The sequence below is a fragment of the Corticium candelabrum genome, chromosome 12 (assembly GCF_963422355.1).
Source record: "Corticium candelabrum chromosome 12, ooCorCand1.1, whole genome shotgun sequence".
NCBI lineage: Eukaryota > Metazoa > Porifera > Homoscleromorpha > Homosclerophorida > Plakinidae > Corticium > Corticium candelabrum.
In genome coordinates, this window is record NC_085096.1 from 923,780 (window position 1) to 940,000 (window position 16,221).

Consider the following 16,221-nt stretch of genomic DNA (forward strand, 5'->3'; position numbering starts at 1 on the left):
GTGTGTGTGTGTGTGTGTGTGTGTGTGTGTGTGTGTGTGTGTGTGTGTGTGTGTGTGTGTCCCATTGCATTTCCTCCCTGCACTTGCTAGCCTAAGACACACGCACAGGTACATCTGACAAGGAGAAGTATATTGCATCTTATTACGTAAATCCATGAAACCCACTGGATTTTGATGAGGTACAAAGCGCGCAAAAAATGTATAGTTGTAGCAGTGTACAGCTGCAGACGTATGTTTCACACCGTTTCGTCTACATAGGGTTGTAGGGCTCGGTAAAATCAACCGGAAACATGCCTTCATCACCTTTGGGCCCACGGCCTCTCCACCAAGTGTCATCCTCTTGTTCAAGAACGTCGATCAAATCACCCGCTTGTAAGGTCAACTCTTGATCACCTTGAGCTTCGTAATCGTATGATGCTACAACCCATGTCTTTGACTTTTCTGGTGCCTCAGAAATAGCTCCGACTAGAGCATAGGTAGAGGAGATAGGATAGCTAGGCGTCTCGACTTTTAGAGGTGAGGCTAGAAGAAACATGAGTAACACAGTTAGTGACTCTAATGAGGAAACAACAGACTGATATAAGGATAAGTGGGAAGCAGATTTGACAGACGACAAACATACATACAGACATCAAACATACGGACAGACAACAAACATAAGGACAGACAAACAAACACACAGATAGACGACAAACACATGGACAGACAACAAGCATAAAGACAGATGACATTCAGACAAACAACAAACATACAGACATCAAACATATGGACAGACAACAAACATAAGGACAGATGAACAAACACACGGACAGACAACAAGCATAAAGACAGATGACATTCGGACAGACGACAAACATACACAGACATCAAACATACGGACAGACAACAAACATAAGGACAGACGAACAAACACACGGATAGACGACAAACACATGGACAGACGACAAGCATACAGACAGATGACAAACATACGTACAGATGACAAACATACGGACAGACTAGCAGATGAAAGAACATCATGAGGCAGCCACCTACACATGGAGCCAAACGGGCAGCCAGGCAGTCGTACATGCTGTAAAGCACTCATTTAATTAAGGTGACCCCTTTAGTACGTCTGTGCTCGAATAAAGTTGCTTTCTGGGTTGCTAACTGTTTAAGAGGGCACCTCAAAAAAGGATGTACACACATAATAGGTACATAAGTACATACATACGTACATACCTACATGTACCATGGATGCATACATGCATGCATACATACACAAGACATAAGACACCATCCCAATTCCCTAAAAAAGTCCAATAGAAACCTGCACCAAATTCGAGCACAGCCTTTTCATTCAATCACTAACTATGACCAACAAGGCATCCACAATTACACACAACATAGAGCCCATTTTCTATAGCATCACAATGCCCATCGCTCCTAGAAGGCTTATATGCTGAGTACGCTCAGACTTAGTGATGCCACAGATGTAGATGTTGATACAAAGAATGTACATCAGGTACAGCACCCACCTGTTACATCGACCTCCAATCGTTTGTCTAACGGTGGAGTTGCCGGTATGTCTGGCAGTTCGCGGTGAGCAAACGACGAGATTGGCGTGCTAATCTGTGAATGTCCGGCGAAAGAGGTTGAAGATCCGGCGAAAGAGGTTGAAGATCCGGCGAAAGAGGTTGAAGACTGCGATTGCTTGATAGTCGGCAGATCAAACGTCAACGACTTGTCGTAGAAGTTCTCATACTGTATTGGAGCTAGACAAAGAACACACGAGTGACACGTGAGATATCACTGAATAGCTAACTAACAATTGCATGAATGCAATCAAGCCAGACAAGAATCAGAGGGTAGCAAGCACATTGGACATGCATACAACATGGATCACAATGTTGTAAGGTCAAACACTCAAACGCCTCCCTCACAAGTACCCCAGCTCAGTGACGTAGCATTTCCCCCAGCAGTTAGAGGGGGGGGGGGGAGAAAGACTAAAGTCCATCCCAGCTAGCTTCAACCGGGAGCCATTTGTGGGAGGGTATTTTGTAACTAGATTAGGTCATAGTTAACTGAGAGCGTTATCAACAAACAGTTTAACATGCCAATAGCATGACTGCATTTCTACAGACTACATGGACGTAGAAACCACCACCAGCATTGATTACATGACACACTGATCGTCTAACGTCAAAGAATTGGGGTGTTTTACTCTGTAGGGGAAGGTTTCCCAAAGCTATTGACCCGTTTAAACTATAATCAATAGCTAGTCTACAATTACCTCCTCAGATAGCTAAACGTTTCAAGGTGCAATTACCTCTAATCATGTACTGACTGTTCATTGGTCAGCTTCTTAATGCAAAAGTAATATACAGGAAATACCACGATATCTATCTGACAAGAACGGCACCCACGAGAGCTTCAAAATGATATCAGTAGCACATTGCTGTGGCTTTCCTAATGGGAGTTATCGCACTCTTTCTAGGGTTGAAGTTAGCTGGGACGGACTTTAGTTTCGAGGTTCACATCAAAATTTTGATCAAAACTCCTTATTAGATAGTAATGGCGGCTTAAATGCCTTTACAATTAGCTACTACATACCTGCTAGTGATAGTAACACTAACTTGCTCCTTAAATGTGACAGAATGTACAATTTTGGCAATAAATGTAATTGCAAATCAACCCTCATTCCAGTGGTGTAGCTATAGGCGGCTGGCTCGGGCACATGACCCCCTAAAATTTCAGTCATGGGGCAAGAGAGGCTAAATAAGACTTGTCACAAGGAATAGATCTAGATCGTGCAGTTGACACTCTGCGGACCTAGACAAAGCCAGAAAGCTGACGCTTAGATGCAGTCGGATGCATGTGTAGTTGAGCGTTCAATATGTAATAGATATTGCAACTGCATGGGTGGTAGCTGGTTCAATGCTGGTGGAAGTGAGGGGCCTTTCTAGGGAAAGGATTCTGCTGCAAATTTTGTTCACCATGACAGCGTATTTCGCTAGCTAGCTGTCCTCCTCCAGTCTTCAGAGCCTGGCTATGTCACTGCTCATTCACTCTTCCTAAAGTCTGTTCGATTATTGGAGGACGTGGAAATTGTGGTTAACAGATAAGGAATTGAAGAGCAGAAATGGGCGTTGTTAATTGCAACTAGTAAAATAAACGGTTCCAGTTTAGCTATGAACTTAGGTTCAAAGGTTCAACCAATGCTTCGACTACATAAGCTTGCTAGCTACAGCTGTTTTACTTATCAATCCATAGTTCAAAGTATGTCCCCGTCAGCTTTCAAGTAGTGGCCATTATAGCAATGGCTTTGTAGTTATCTGACACCTGGTGTAAATGAAAGAGGAGGGCAGGGCCAACCGAGTGTCATACAGGAAGTTACTAATTGTGTCATAATAAAGAACCAATCACAGTATTCATTAACTGATCTGGAACCTCCTCCTTGTGAGCTTTCCAACAATGTTGGAATCAACCTGCTAGGACGTCTACTTCCAGAGATACGAATTTTTCCCACGTCCTCTCCAATAATCGAACAGATTTTAGTTAACTCTGATGCAATCTTCTAGATCTGCCTTTGGCAAATAGTGTAGCAAAATTTTGAGGCCAATTACTCCCCCCAAGTAAATGCCAATTGCCCCCAAATAGATGCCAATTTCTCCCCCCAAATAGATGCCAATTTCTATCCCCCAAATAGATGTCACTTCCCCCCCATTAGATGCCAATTTCTCCCCCAAATAAATGCCAAAATGTCCCCCAAACAGATGCCAATTTCTCCCCCAATAGATGGCAATTTCCCCCAATAGATGCCAATTTCTATCCCAATAGATGCCAATGCCACCCCCAAATAGACGCCGGGCTACAAGACTGCCCAGCTGCAGTTAGTTGGTGGATGCTTGCTGGGTGAGTATGACAGTGTGGCATGAATAGGTTAGAGCAGCAAAACTGGTTACCCCAATAAATGAGTGTCAACTGTGTATAAACATTCCATGTGTGAAATAAGGCAAGCAAAGGAGGGTGAGTGTAATCGCACTCCTTAGAAATGAAAGTATGGCACATATGAATGTGTGAATGTGGGTGGTGAATTGGATAGCTTGATTGCATCATCATGAGTTCTGTCAGCATTGTGTTTAATGTATGTACCTGGTCTGTCGGTTCCTGTTTGTTTGCTACGAACAAACATGTCGTTGTCTGCGTCTGAGTCACATTTCTCTAGTACCTTACGAATGTTTTCGTTTGTCTACAGAAGAGATTATCATTGTAAAGAGAAATGCAGATGAATGAATGAGCTGACAGGCAAAGACAGACAGGCACACAGACAGACAGACAGACAGACAGACAGACACGCACACACTCTCTCACACACACACATACAGACAGACAGACAGATAGACAGACATACACACACAGACATTCACACACACACACACACACACACACACACACACACACACACACACACACACACACACACACACACACACACTAGCCACTAACAGAGTTACACGTCACTAGACAAATTCCTCACTTCATCTGCATCTACTAATGACTGTGACTGTATATTCGTATACTTCCACATACTGCTCCGCATGAAATTAATACGTTCCTTTTCAGATTCTTGAAATGTCTGATTGTGAAGAAGGTACCATTTGACCTTTATAGCAACAAAGTATCACCAAGAAACATACATTACAACATTGCTCCATCTCACGCTCCCACATTACACGAGCTTCATCTAGCAGCCGCAACGATTCTTTGTACAGATTATCTGTCAAATAAATGACGTCAGGCCAAGAGTCAGTTAGCCACACATTGGGGTTAATATCCCTCCAATACAATAGTCTAGTGTATTGTGAGATGCATCCCTCCAATACAATAGTCTAGTGTATTGTGAGATGCATCCCTCCAATACAACAGTCTAGTATATTGTGAGATGCATCCCTCTAATACAATAGTCTAATGTAGTGTGAGATGCATTCCTCCAATACAATAGTCTAGTGTATTGTGAGATGCATCCCTCCAATACAATAGTCTAGTGTGTTGTGAGATGCATCCCTCTAATACAATAGTCTAGTGTATTGTGAGATGCATCCCTCCAATACAATAGTCTAGTGTATTGTGAGATGCGTCCCTCCAATACAATAGTCTAGTGTATTGTGAGATAAATCCCTCCAATACAACCATCAAGTCTCATCGCTAGTCCATCTTAGTGTAGACAGTTCTGGTCAACTATTGGTTACTTGTATTTATGACATCACAACTACTCCATTGTATTTACTAGTATTTGAATATTTGCCCTGAAGATGGCTGTAGTACAACAGCCGAAGCGTCGGCAGCACCTTGCTGTTTAAATATACATTGGAATCAGAGAACTGTGCTGAAATTTGATCATGCCAACGGAGAACCTCTCACTGAAACCATCAAGTGTGTTGAGAGATGCATCTCTTCCACACAATAGTCAACACTGTTGATTACAGATTATGACATCATAACCGAGTAGCCTATTATACATGTAATACATTAATGTATGTATGAATATTAGAAATCAGGCAGACACACAGTGACACACACACACACACACACACACACACACACACACACACACACGCACACACACACGCACACACACACACACACACACACACACACACACACACACACCACACACACAGCCTCACCGTATCTCTCTACAGCACCCTTTGCTACTTCAGCCTTCTTCTGTGCCTAGTGAAACGCACTAATTCATTCCCACACACAACCACATGGCAACCAACACCTCACATCGTCTATTTGCTTCTGCTTTTGAGTGGAGAGCATCTTCTGGTATGTTTCATCAGCGTGGTCTGAATCTTTGCAACTCTTCTCGTACCCTCTCTTTGCCTGTATGTCATACAATAATAATATATCACTGCAAAATGAGCGAGTGACGGTGAGCTTTCACCTTTACTTCCTTCTCGTACGAAGTTTTCTTGTATTGCTGTACTTTCCTCACACTGTCCTCTATCTGTACAAGAAAGAATGGCAGGTTAACTTAGAATGGTGTGACCTATTAATGTATTGGCAACAAGAGTATGACATTGCAGGGTTCAAGCCAGGAGTTTTTGAAGGCGTAGCGGTATGGACACGGCATGGACACGGCACATAAGTCTGGCACATGGGCGTGGCATGTAGTGTCTGTGCAAATTCCTGAAATAAGTTTAAAAAATTACCGATGGTTTGGCGAGTGGTTTAGGATGCCTACTCTACTGTACACGATCTAGGAATCTGTCTCATGATACTATTACCAGGCAACAAATCCAATTACAATACTATAGGTATGCAATTAGAGACTCATGATTGACAAGTCTCCACTTTTTCCTCATTATCACCGTTGATAAACGTTTACAGGTACTGAAGGGACACTATCTAGTCCTTTCCTTGTCATAACTTCTGGAGAGGGAGTGTACAGTGTGTGTGGCGTACAGCACCTACATGGGTATCCAGTATGTTGGAGGCGTAGCGATCAGCTCTGAACGCGTAGCGGGTATGTTGAGAGCCCTGCATTGCATGCATCTTTCAGTACAATTGTCTAACGGAATAAGATATACTTCATGAGTACATGCATACATACATACATGCACGCGTGCGCGTGCGTGCACACACACACACACACACACACACACACACACACGCACACACACACACAACAACAACAACTATCCCTGTAACTGCCTAGTAGGATTACTCTGATAGATAACACAACATAAGTCACCACCTACTATACCCCCAAGCCATGTCACGATGTAAATAACAAGATCAAATATCCTGTTTACATTTTATGCTATCAATTACATCACTAGGTGATGGGAACTAGTGTATGCCACAACGTTAGTGCAATCCAGACAACCAATCCCTTCAATGCACATGACACTTCCCCCCTTTAACCACCCCTCACTGTACAGAGAACCAGACTTCCTCGTTTAGTAACCAATCTGCACGACTTCCTTATGGAGTAATTCTGTTGCAGGAAATGGCACAAGAGACCTGGAGTGCACCCTCATGGTTTCTATGCAAAAGTGTCATTCCAATACGATCAACAACAGAACGGATCCTAACAACTACATGCAACGTATTATGAGTACAGACACTCACATATCTGTCTGTATGTGATATTATACATGTACCAGACACCTATTGACCTGTCTCTAAATGCTAAGACACTAGACTCCCATTATTGTTTCTGTACATGCACACAACAGTCATAACCACCATGCATGAGACACCATACATATTACTCCACCGCAGCACCTTTTTCCGTTCTCCCCGTTGCCTTTCCTTGAAGTCCTTCACGCTATCATGCTCTTGTGTCAACTTCTTTGCATTAGTAACATGAGTGTTACCAAGGTTCTCGGTCTCTGCCCACAATCACACCACATCACACCCTAACATGACGACTACAAAAGCATGGACACTATACCCACCAAATTTCAGAGACTCCCATGATGTCTTGAGTGTTCTGCAAACAAAACAAATAAAAATAAGTAAGAAAGAAATAAATAAAAATAAATGTAAATAAAAAATAAAAATAAATAAAAATAAATGTAAATGAATAAAAATAAGAAATAAATGTGAATAAATAAAAAAATAAATAGAAATAAATAAAAATAAATAAAAAATAAATAAAAATTAATAAAAAAATTCAGTTATAATAATTATAATACAATAATTATTTAAAAATAAATCATTAATATAAACTTAATGACTTTTGAACTCATTTCGACATGCCACCAATATGCAAAGACAGACCCGATTTCGTCCTTCACCGGAAACTGCTTAGAAAGCTTAATCAACTCACGTCCGTAGTTCTCCTCGATCTTCGCCCTAGAAAAGAGATTCGCCGTCACACCACGCCCACTCGCATCACCCAATCAGAAGCGCCCGAATCGTTCACACACAAATAAACACGCGGAAAAGACTCAAACACGCAATTTTAATTAATGAATGAATTCGCAATGTGGCGGGAAGGCGCGTTGACGTCGAGCGAGTAAAAAACGCGAGGGCGGAGCCTTTGCTTTGAAGTTCGGGCACTCGCCTGGTCTTTAGAAACTCTTCATACTCCTGAACGAAGCGTTTACCGTGTTTTAGACGCGCGCAGAGCGTCTCGAAACCGGCGAACGACATGATGTCGCTGCCCTGAAAGAGAAAGAAATGAGAAACGAGCGCAGGAGCGTCACCCGTCGACGACCCACCCAGAAGTAGTCGCAGAATCGGAGCGGCTGTGCTGCCATAACGAACAGATATCCCAAAGTCGACGGCGCTTACGACCTCACAGCTGTAAGGAAAAGAATCCTGTTAACATACGGGACCTTTACAGTCACGCCTACATTTGTCTTCCGTTTTGGGCGACGCGTTGTGGCCGACAGTGTGGCAGGTTGTGTTTCGTCGTGTTTGCGAACGTTTGTTTTGTACATGGGCGGTCGTTTTCGGGTCGCGCGCTTTTCCTCAACATGGCGCATGCGGGCGTGGTGTCTCATTGCGACGAATCCCACGCGTTCTCGCGGTTCACACCGCCCGAAATACGCTTCGTAGCCGATTTTGTGTCCGTCGATAAAGTCTTGCGGGTTTGAACCTTGAGAGGGCCCCCGCAGGCATTCAGACCGGGTCGCATGCGCCTACGCGATTTGATTCGTCGCCGCTCGTGACGTCGGATGCGGCGTCGCTACGCTTCGGCGTTTCCGTGGGAACCGGATTCGGAACGCGGTTGGTAATGTCGTTAGTGTTGTTGATTGTGTTTTCTAGTGGTGATGTCGCAGGAGACGCCGCAACAGGAGGTGCAGATGGAGGTAGACGCGAGACTCGATAGTACACCCGCTGAAGGGAAGGAAGCGTCAGACGTGGTAATGACGCGCTGCGGGGGTCGTTGTATGTGTATGTGTGTGCGCATGCGTTGCCTACGGTTTCCTGTTAATTAATGATCACGTCGGGGTGGAGACGGTGCAGGAAGAATGCAGAGGGGCAGGATAACTGGCGCGTGTTTGGATTCGCATTGGATCGGTCTGCATGCTGGTTGTGTTAGAAATAAGCGCGGATGTTGCCAACGAGACTTTGTACGCGGCTCACCTGCCGCTGGGTGCACGACTTGGGTTTCTAATTAACTAAGCTTGCGTGATGGTGTGCGTGCGCGTACGCTGGACGCATCAAAACCGGACACCAAGGGTTGACACCACTGAAGCTAGCGAAACGACGCCATGCACCAGCATCCGGTCTGACTACCAACTAAAGTGACTGTAGTTACTAGTCAGACCGGATGTTGGATGGAGGGCGTCGTTGTGCGGTTACTATTGAGACCGGATGTTGGTGTAGGGCGTCGATTTGCTGGTGTTTGTGAGCGTAGAGAGGAAAGAATTGAACGCAAAGTTTCTGATAGTAGCTATAGTATCGTGGGTAATGATATTGAGATTTTTTTGACGAAATAGGAGGTGGTGGTAAGGTGTGTCTATAGTTTGCATACAGTCACGTGATGCTCAACGATTAGGGATAGTTTCAGGGTGGGAGGTACATGTGAATGCCTCTTGGATTAGGCACTACACGAGTAGCGGTTCTCTTCTGTTGTGTATGCTCATTCACATATTTGACATGTTGGTATGATATTAGAGCAGGATTCCTGGATAGTCTGGTTTCTCTATACTTAGTTATTACGCCATGTCACTTATCAACCAGTTATTGTCACGTGCTCGTTGCGCTGCGAGGCGCGCAATCGTTCAAGAGTTCTGTAAATCTGGTTTGTAAACACAGCTCGTGCTCTGGTTCTACGTACCTATCTAGTAGAAAGAATTATTTATATCACGGTTACACAGACTCTCTACTCGTAACTAGGAGGAGTGAGATGTCAGCACCTTTAGAAGTTGCGTTTCCAGTTGATAGAATGGTGGCCTTTCAGTGGGAACCGTGCAGGTCTTCTAGCTGCCTGACCGAAGGAATGTCATTACGAATATGGTGTGGCTTGAAGGCTTCTGCCTGTGTGATGTGGTTAGAGACTGACACAACCTTTGGGCAGACTTGATATAAGCGGAAGCATGTTGGATAAGTAGCCTTTTGCTCATGCGATTCGAGTTAGTGCTGCTCCTCTGGTGACGATGCATGGCTTTTCGTTTCTGCCGTATCCGGTCTCGTAGATATTACGAATTACAATTTCACGAATGATGCGTGAAGTTTACTTTTCTGGTTTTCCGTCAGATTAGCCGTGTGCAGATGTCGGTCTAGTCAGATTAGGTAGGTGCTTTGTCACACGTGACTCACAAGGGTATGATCACGTGCATTCTAGTTTCTCCAATATTCCTTACTCTTACTCGAATGCGCAAAGACCGCTGGCCACACCAAAATCAAGGGAACTCGCAGACGATGGCGTCAGCTAGATAGGCCCAGTGCGTGACATCAGGACAGTCCAACGTTGCAGACATCTGATTGTGCTGCAGGCCGACCGAGACAGATACGAACTTTTAGTGTAACCCGGATGTGACAACAACAGACACTGCTGTTGGAATTTACTCTGATTGTTATGCTTTATGTCTGTGACGTCATTATGTATTTCTGTCTGTGACGTATATACGTCATTGTATCTGTGACGTAGGATACGTCATAACAATGGTTTCCTTTCTTGTGTCGGCACAATCAGGCTCTATTGTCTTGACACATCTTTCTTTCTCTCTAATAGACTCAGCAATCTCCCGACTCGAAGCAAAAAGTAGTCTCTCCTCATGTATCCCCGATCACCGGCGCGGCCGTAGTTAACGTGACCGGTTCGTAAACGCCGAACAGCGTTACCAAGATCTGTATACTCAAGTGTGATCAATTGGTGTTTATCTTAGTATTGGATGAAAGCAGTAGTGACTGTGATTCGGTCAAGTTGGTTGTACCGTTCCGCTGTGAGACGACGGTCTCCGACATGGAGTCGTCGGTCGACAGCGCCGAAGTGTCGCGCATCGAGGAGGAGAAGGCCGTCAAAGTGAGCGAGCGCGACAACCAGCATGCCGCCGCGCCGTCGCACGGTGTGGAGCCGCTTCAGTCGAAGATTCTGGACAATGTGATGCTGAGTGTCGTCGGCGATGTGCCGGAGAGTGACCCGAAGACGAAGCTTGGACGTCTGAAACGTCAGTTGGAGATAAAAATGGCAGGTAAGATTGTATACTAAGCTTTGAAACAGGACAGTAGCGGGGGTACTGGGGCAAGGACTCTCCCGTTTGGCGCCTTTTTTCCCTTGTTTTTTATTCAATAATTTGAATCAGTTGATAGCCTGGAGTCTCAGACAATCAACATTACAGACTTTACAACTGAAGTCATCTTGCTATTTGTTCACAATGATAACTCTATTTATGACGTCGTTGCACTATTTATGACGTCATTGCAAACATCACCATTCTGAAACGTAGGAAGACTACGCAGAGTATGGATCACACTGGTTAAGTCATGTTTGTTATCAGGGGCACCTTCGTAGACAAATCAGTACAAATCAATATACAAGGCGTTGAACCACTGTCATATAGCAGCGTTCCCGGATGTTTCCCCACTCACAGGGTCAAATATAGGGGGCACAGTGCCCATTGCCTCCATGCTTCCTACGCCTCTGACATCCGCTGCTAAGCTGCAGAGAAGGTGTTGCACTGAAGTCTACTTCTTGACTTCGATGAAATCTAGCTTTCCGTCTTTCTTCATACTTTTGTACACACTAAGTCTGAGGATCGTTTTCATGCAAGTCTGTTGTATAACGACTTATTTAGCTTTTCTAAACTGTTGGTCTACAGTCTAGGCACACGTCCGCATCTCAATTTTTTGCCGCACCTCTCCCCCGTCTAGCAAATCCTATATCTAGATTCGCTACTGCAAAGGCAATGAATGCATCGAACTTACATCTCTGGTCTGTTTATGTACAGTTCCTAGAGAGACCTTGATGTTGGATTGTGCACCGCCGCCTAAACGTTCTCGCCTTACTCCTGAAAATCAGCCGGGAAATGGAGAGAAAACCATCAAGAGCGAGGAGGCAGGAACAACGAGCAATTTGGATTCGTGCAGAGAATCGAAGCTGCAAACGGAGATTCGCATTATAAAAGAGAAAGGAGACGACGAAGCAGCACTCATCTCTCCGGCGGATACAGAACTGCCAACGGCCGGTACTGAAACCGAAGGTAAGCTGTTGCTAAACTGTAGAAAGTTGCTGATACTGAAGTAAGTAGGTGACAAGGTCTGAACAACAATCTCGAAAAGAATGTCATAGATATTAATTTTTGTGCTTTGCAGTATTTTGATATCTACGCTAGTGTTGTCTGTTGGTGTGGTTTTACATGTGTCTACTGCATGGTATGACAATATAGGGTTTTATTTTTATATTTTATATTTTATTTTAATTTTTTATTTTGCGTTTGTCTCTATACAAGCAACCGATTTAATTAGCAACTATGGTTAGAAAATTTGTACTCACTGAGACAGTCACATTGTCACTCTTATACTAGCTGATTCCAATGGTTTTCCATGGAAGTCTTATCTCAACCGGGTTCGTGGACGCAGTGCACCAGCAACATACTTTAATCAGGTGACATTCTACGTCGCTGTCTTCTTTTTTTTTTGTCAATTGATTAACACGGTTTCTCAGTGGGTTGCACCTTTAAGCAATGATTTTATTGAGAATGTATTACTGGAAGCCGTTGACCAGGCAAGTGGTCACGAACGAAGAGTCGTGTTGGCGAAGGTGGCCGACGTAATCGGTATACGTCTGTTGCTTTCTCTTATTGGATGCCCGGATACTCATCCCGGTCAGGTGGTCTACGTCGACAGTCCCGATATTCATCCGATCGGATGGTGTCGTGCTCAAGGCAAACAGCTGGGAATTCCAGTTGGTACGTTGGGTGTAGGCTCGTATAATAACGTTTTTTTGTGCGATGGAATGTCTGAATGTTGTCGTTGTGTTTGAAGGAGTCCGCAAAGAGTTGCTTCCTAATTTTGAGAAATTTAGAAACGAGCAGACGGAAAAGGCCGAGTGGGCGTCTCCGTCATTTTTTACATATGCAGGACAGGTACAGTACTTAGACCTTCTCTCCAGCTTACTTTGCTGTGTGTTTGTCTCTGCATGTGTTTGTCAGTCGTTTGTGGTCGTAGTGGTGTGACATTTGACAACTGATGTTACTCTGTTAGTTGTATTTGTGCCTGTTCTCTGTTGTGCTTTCTCCTTATTGATTTGCGTCTACTTTCAATCCGTTAATTCTTTTGTCTTTGCTTGGTGACAAGGTTGACAGAGATTTTTGTTGATACAACGGCCTTATTCTAGTATTTGGTGTAGTGTTGCTGCTTAGAATTGTCTGATATCGCATATGTCTGTCTGTAAGCACTCAAACGTTTTTCTAAATTGTTTATTAATTCTTTTTATTTAGATTAAGTCCAGATATCTCGAACTGCCGCGCGTTCTAATCGGCAATTCTAGCACCTTCGCGGCGGGCGAACGTTTAGAAGCAATCATGGACGACAAGAGTCCGAAACGAGTTCGAGTAGCAAACGTGAAGGAAGTCGTCGGAGACACTCTTATCATTCACGCCGACGGCGACCCACAAGAACCTCGATACTACAAACAATATCCCGTAGGTTCACGTCTACTTCATCCGGTCGGATTCTGCTACTCCAAGAATCTGCGTCTGGTGGTGCCTCGCGGTTTGTCTTCTCTCATCTATAAGTAGGAGGAGAGAACAATGTTGAGACGCGAATTTTTCTTCAGGGATGATCGCTGAGACGTTTAACTGGGCCGATTATTTGAGATCTCTTAATGCGAAGGCAGCTTCTCCCCTGTTGTTCAAGAAACGTGTATGTCGTTGCTCCTGTGATGAGATGATGGCGTGCATGCAGTCGATGTTGTTTGTAGAATTATTTTAGAGTTGGCATGAAGTTAGAGGCAATCGATCCCAAACATCCACTCTTGATCTGTCTAGCTACCATCACTGAAGTAAAAGACAATCAACTGAAGGTAAGCCGATCCAGACTCCATGCTGGGATCTCTAATGGGTTAGCTCTGTTTGCCCGCTTTTCTTATTCCGTTGTCTCTCCTTCACTTGCATGCCCGTCGTCTGCATGTCGTTTTGCGTGCCAGTGTGCCTTCTGTACTTTCCTTCATTTGTAGATTCACTTTGACGATTGTGGCCCAGACAGGGATTTTTGGGTCGATGCCGACAGTCGCACTATTTTTCCTTGTGGTTGGTGCGAGAAGACAAAACATCCTTTGGAAACGAGTTCCAAGTTTCTAGGCGATGTCACCAAGCAGCCATCGACTTCAAGTAGTAAGTCTGGTACAGCCGCTTCTTCTTCAGACGAGACTCTGAAGTCTGGCAGCCCTGCTAAAGCGAGGAAGGTTGATGTTCAAGCCTCGGTGGCAAACCCTAAGCATGATACAAAGGCTGGCGGTTTTGTGAAGAGGAACGTGCAGATGGGACGAGAAACAGCGCCTCAAGGAAACACTAACTTTTATCTACCGACCGCTGTCGGGTCTTTGCACACTCAGTTGGCGCAAGAGAAGACACCGATAATGACGTTTGTAACAGGTAAGCGCGCAATGGTGCTGGAGACGGGTCCGACGCATTGATGTCAACAGTGCGTGCGTGCGTGTGTGTGTGTGTGTGTGTGTGTGTGTGTGTGTGTGTGTGTGTGTGTGTGTGTGTGTGTGTGTGTGTGTGTGTGTGTGTGTGTGTGTGTGTGTGTGTGTGTCTTGCACAGGGCGGATCAGTGAGGCGGGGTTTGCTCTTTAGTAGTTGGATAACACTGATTTGCTGCACGTTTAGGGAGCAACACCGCCCGTAAATCGACATCCGGCCGACTGTCATTGCCTCTCAACCCTCAACTGGCCGCCCGACAATCACGCTCTAAGACCACTCCAGCAGCGACCGTCGTAACTACAGCCGGTGAGAAAGCGACACGTCACGATTTATGTAAGATCCGTGTTTGGCAACGCTCTGTGTATTTGTTGTTTAGGTCGGATAGTCTTGGCGTCTCCGTTTCGTGTTCCAGCCGTGCCACCTCAACGTGGCCCACAACTGGTAGCAGCACCTCACAGGACCAATATCGGAGGTCTTTCCGCAACCGGTCTGGAGCAGCCTTACTCTTTTTGCTCTCTCTGTGTTTTAAAAAGGCTCGGGTTCACAATATGTTTTGCTTACCTCCATGACGCGGCACGGCAAACGCTGGTTGCCGTGTTTACAATATGACGCTGACGCTGACGTTGACGCTGACGTTGACGCTGACGCTGAGGCTAAAATAGACCAACTTCTGCGTTAGCGTCAGCGTCAGCTTCAACATTGAAAATGCCGCTTCCGTCAGGGCGGTCTGTTTGAAGTTTGACGCTTAGCTGAGCGTCAGCGTCATATTGTCAAGCAGGCTTTATCCTGCGTTATCTTGTTGACGCGCCGCAGTGTCTGTTCACAAATCTTTTGTATTCGGCGTCTGTTTTGTGGCTTCCGATGTTTAGGCAATTACCCATATATTAAACGTGACTATGCAGTACTGCATGACTTCATGCTAGCCTATGATTGGTCCAACTTAAGCGCCAGCGGGCAACTTGCCTGCCAGATAGAAAACTTTCCCATTCCCTGCGGCATGCCGCTTTGGCGTGCGGCAATTCGCCCGCAATCTGGCATTATGTTTATTTTAGCTGCGCGGTATGCCGCTCGTTGCCGCTACCGTGAACGGTACATATTGTGAACCCAGCCTGAGTGCATGAACTGTCGTCTAACGAGTTGTCGGTCGTGTTATGTATTAGTGTATACGTATCCTTCGCAGCCCGGAGCGGCGGAATATCTGCGTATGTATTTCGACATCTCGCATCGGATTTCCACCGGTTCCGTGATCGGGCGCAGGAAGCTGATGTACTTGCCGGCCGTCGTTGTGGCTAGTCAGTACGTGCAGTTGACTACAAGAACTCTTCAAACGATTATGGCGTGTTGTGAACGCCCGTTGGCCTTTCTAAAGGCAATGCCGAAGGGCAACAATAGTCCACAGGCTGCACGGATTGTTCTGGATCAGGTTGGGCAGGATACGGTCTGGACGACTCTACCACCCTGTGACACGGAAGTGGGAATGTTTCGTTTGCTTCATCAGACTCTGGATACGGTTGGCTGTTCGCGTGACTTTGTTAGCAAGACGAGGAGAAAGGATGGTGATCCGGTCGCTTTGTTTCAAGGTACAGTGTCGCTTTTGGCAAGCTTCTGCCTATTGCGTACTGTC

At 45.1% G+C, this 16,221-nt stretch overlaps 2 protein-coding genes across 2 annotated transcripts in view; one reads left to right on the forward strand and one right to left on the reverse strand.

Moving 5' to 3' along the window:
- Nucleotides 1-107: 107 nt before the first annotated feature.
- On the reverse strand, nucleotides 108-8,331 carry LOC134188133 (proline-serine-threonine phosphatase-interacting protein 1-like). The gene is made up of 13 exons (XM_062656330.1): nucleotides 8,220-8,331; nucleotides 8,063-8,163; nucleotides 7,777-7,851; nucleotides 7,452-7,486; nucleotides 7,279-7,385; nucleotides 5,933-5,995; nucleotides 5,773-5,871; nucleotides 5,670-5,715; nucleotides 4,680-4,759; nucleotides 4,520-4,618; nucleotides 4,135-4,231; nucleotides 1,518-1,754; nucleotides 108-522 (listed from the first exon to the last, which is right to left on the reverse strand). The coding sequence occupies exons 1-13, from the start codon at nucleotides 8,256-8,258 to the stop codon at nucleotides 251-253; spliced, it is 1,350 nt and encodes a 449-aa protein (XP_062512314.1). The 5' UTR covers nucleotides 8,259-8,331; the 3' UTR covers nucleotides 108-250.
- A 40-nt stretch (nucleotides 8,332-8,371) lies between these two features.
- Nucleotides 8,372-16,221, forward strand: part of LOC134188277 (uncharacterized) — a 15,042-nt gene continuing 7,192 nt past the window's right edge. Inside the window, exons 1-14 of the mRNA XM_062656474.1 lie at nucleotides 8,372-8,867; nucleotides 10,685-10,769; nucleotides 10,839-11,144; nucleotides 11,901-12,152; nucleotides 12,477-12,556; nucleotides 12,617-12,860; nucleotides 12,937-13,037; nucleotides 13,392-13,665; nucleotides 13,730-13,815; nucleotides 13,874-13,975; nucleotides 14,129-14,546; nucleotides 14,784-14,903; nucleotides 14,983-15,185; nucleotides 15,706-16,177. Of these exons, the coding sequence (XP_062512458.1) occupies nucleotides 8,775-8,867; nucleotides 10,685-10,769; nucleotides 10,839-11,144; nucleotides 11,901-12,152; nucleotides 12,477-12,556; nucleotides 12,617-12,860; nucleotides 12,937-13,037; nucleotides 13,392-13,665; nucleotides 13,730-13,815; nucleotides 13,874-13,975; nucleotides 14,129-14,546; nucleotides 14,784-14,903; nucleotides 14,983-15,185; nucleotides 15,706-16,177 (2,836 nt within the window). The 5' untranslated portion in view covers nucleotides 8,372-8,774. The remainder of the gene's footprint in view (nucleotides 8,868-10,684; nucleotides 10,770-10,838; nucleotides 11,145-11,900; nucleotides 12,153-12,476; nucleotides 12,557-12,616; nucleotides 12,861-12,936; nucleotides 13,038-13,391; nucleotides 13,666-13,729; nucleotides 13,816-13,873; nucleotides 13,976-14,128; nucleotides 14,547-14,783; nucleotides 14,904-14,982; nucleotides 15,186-15,705; nucleotides 16,178-16,221) is intronic.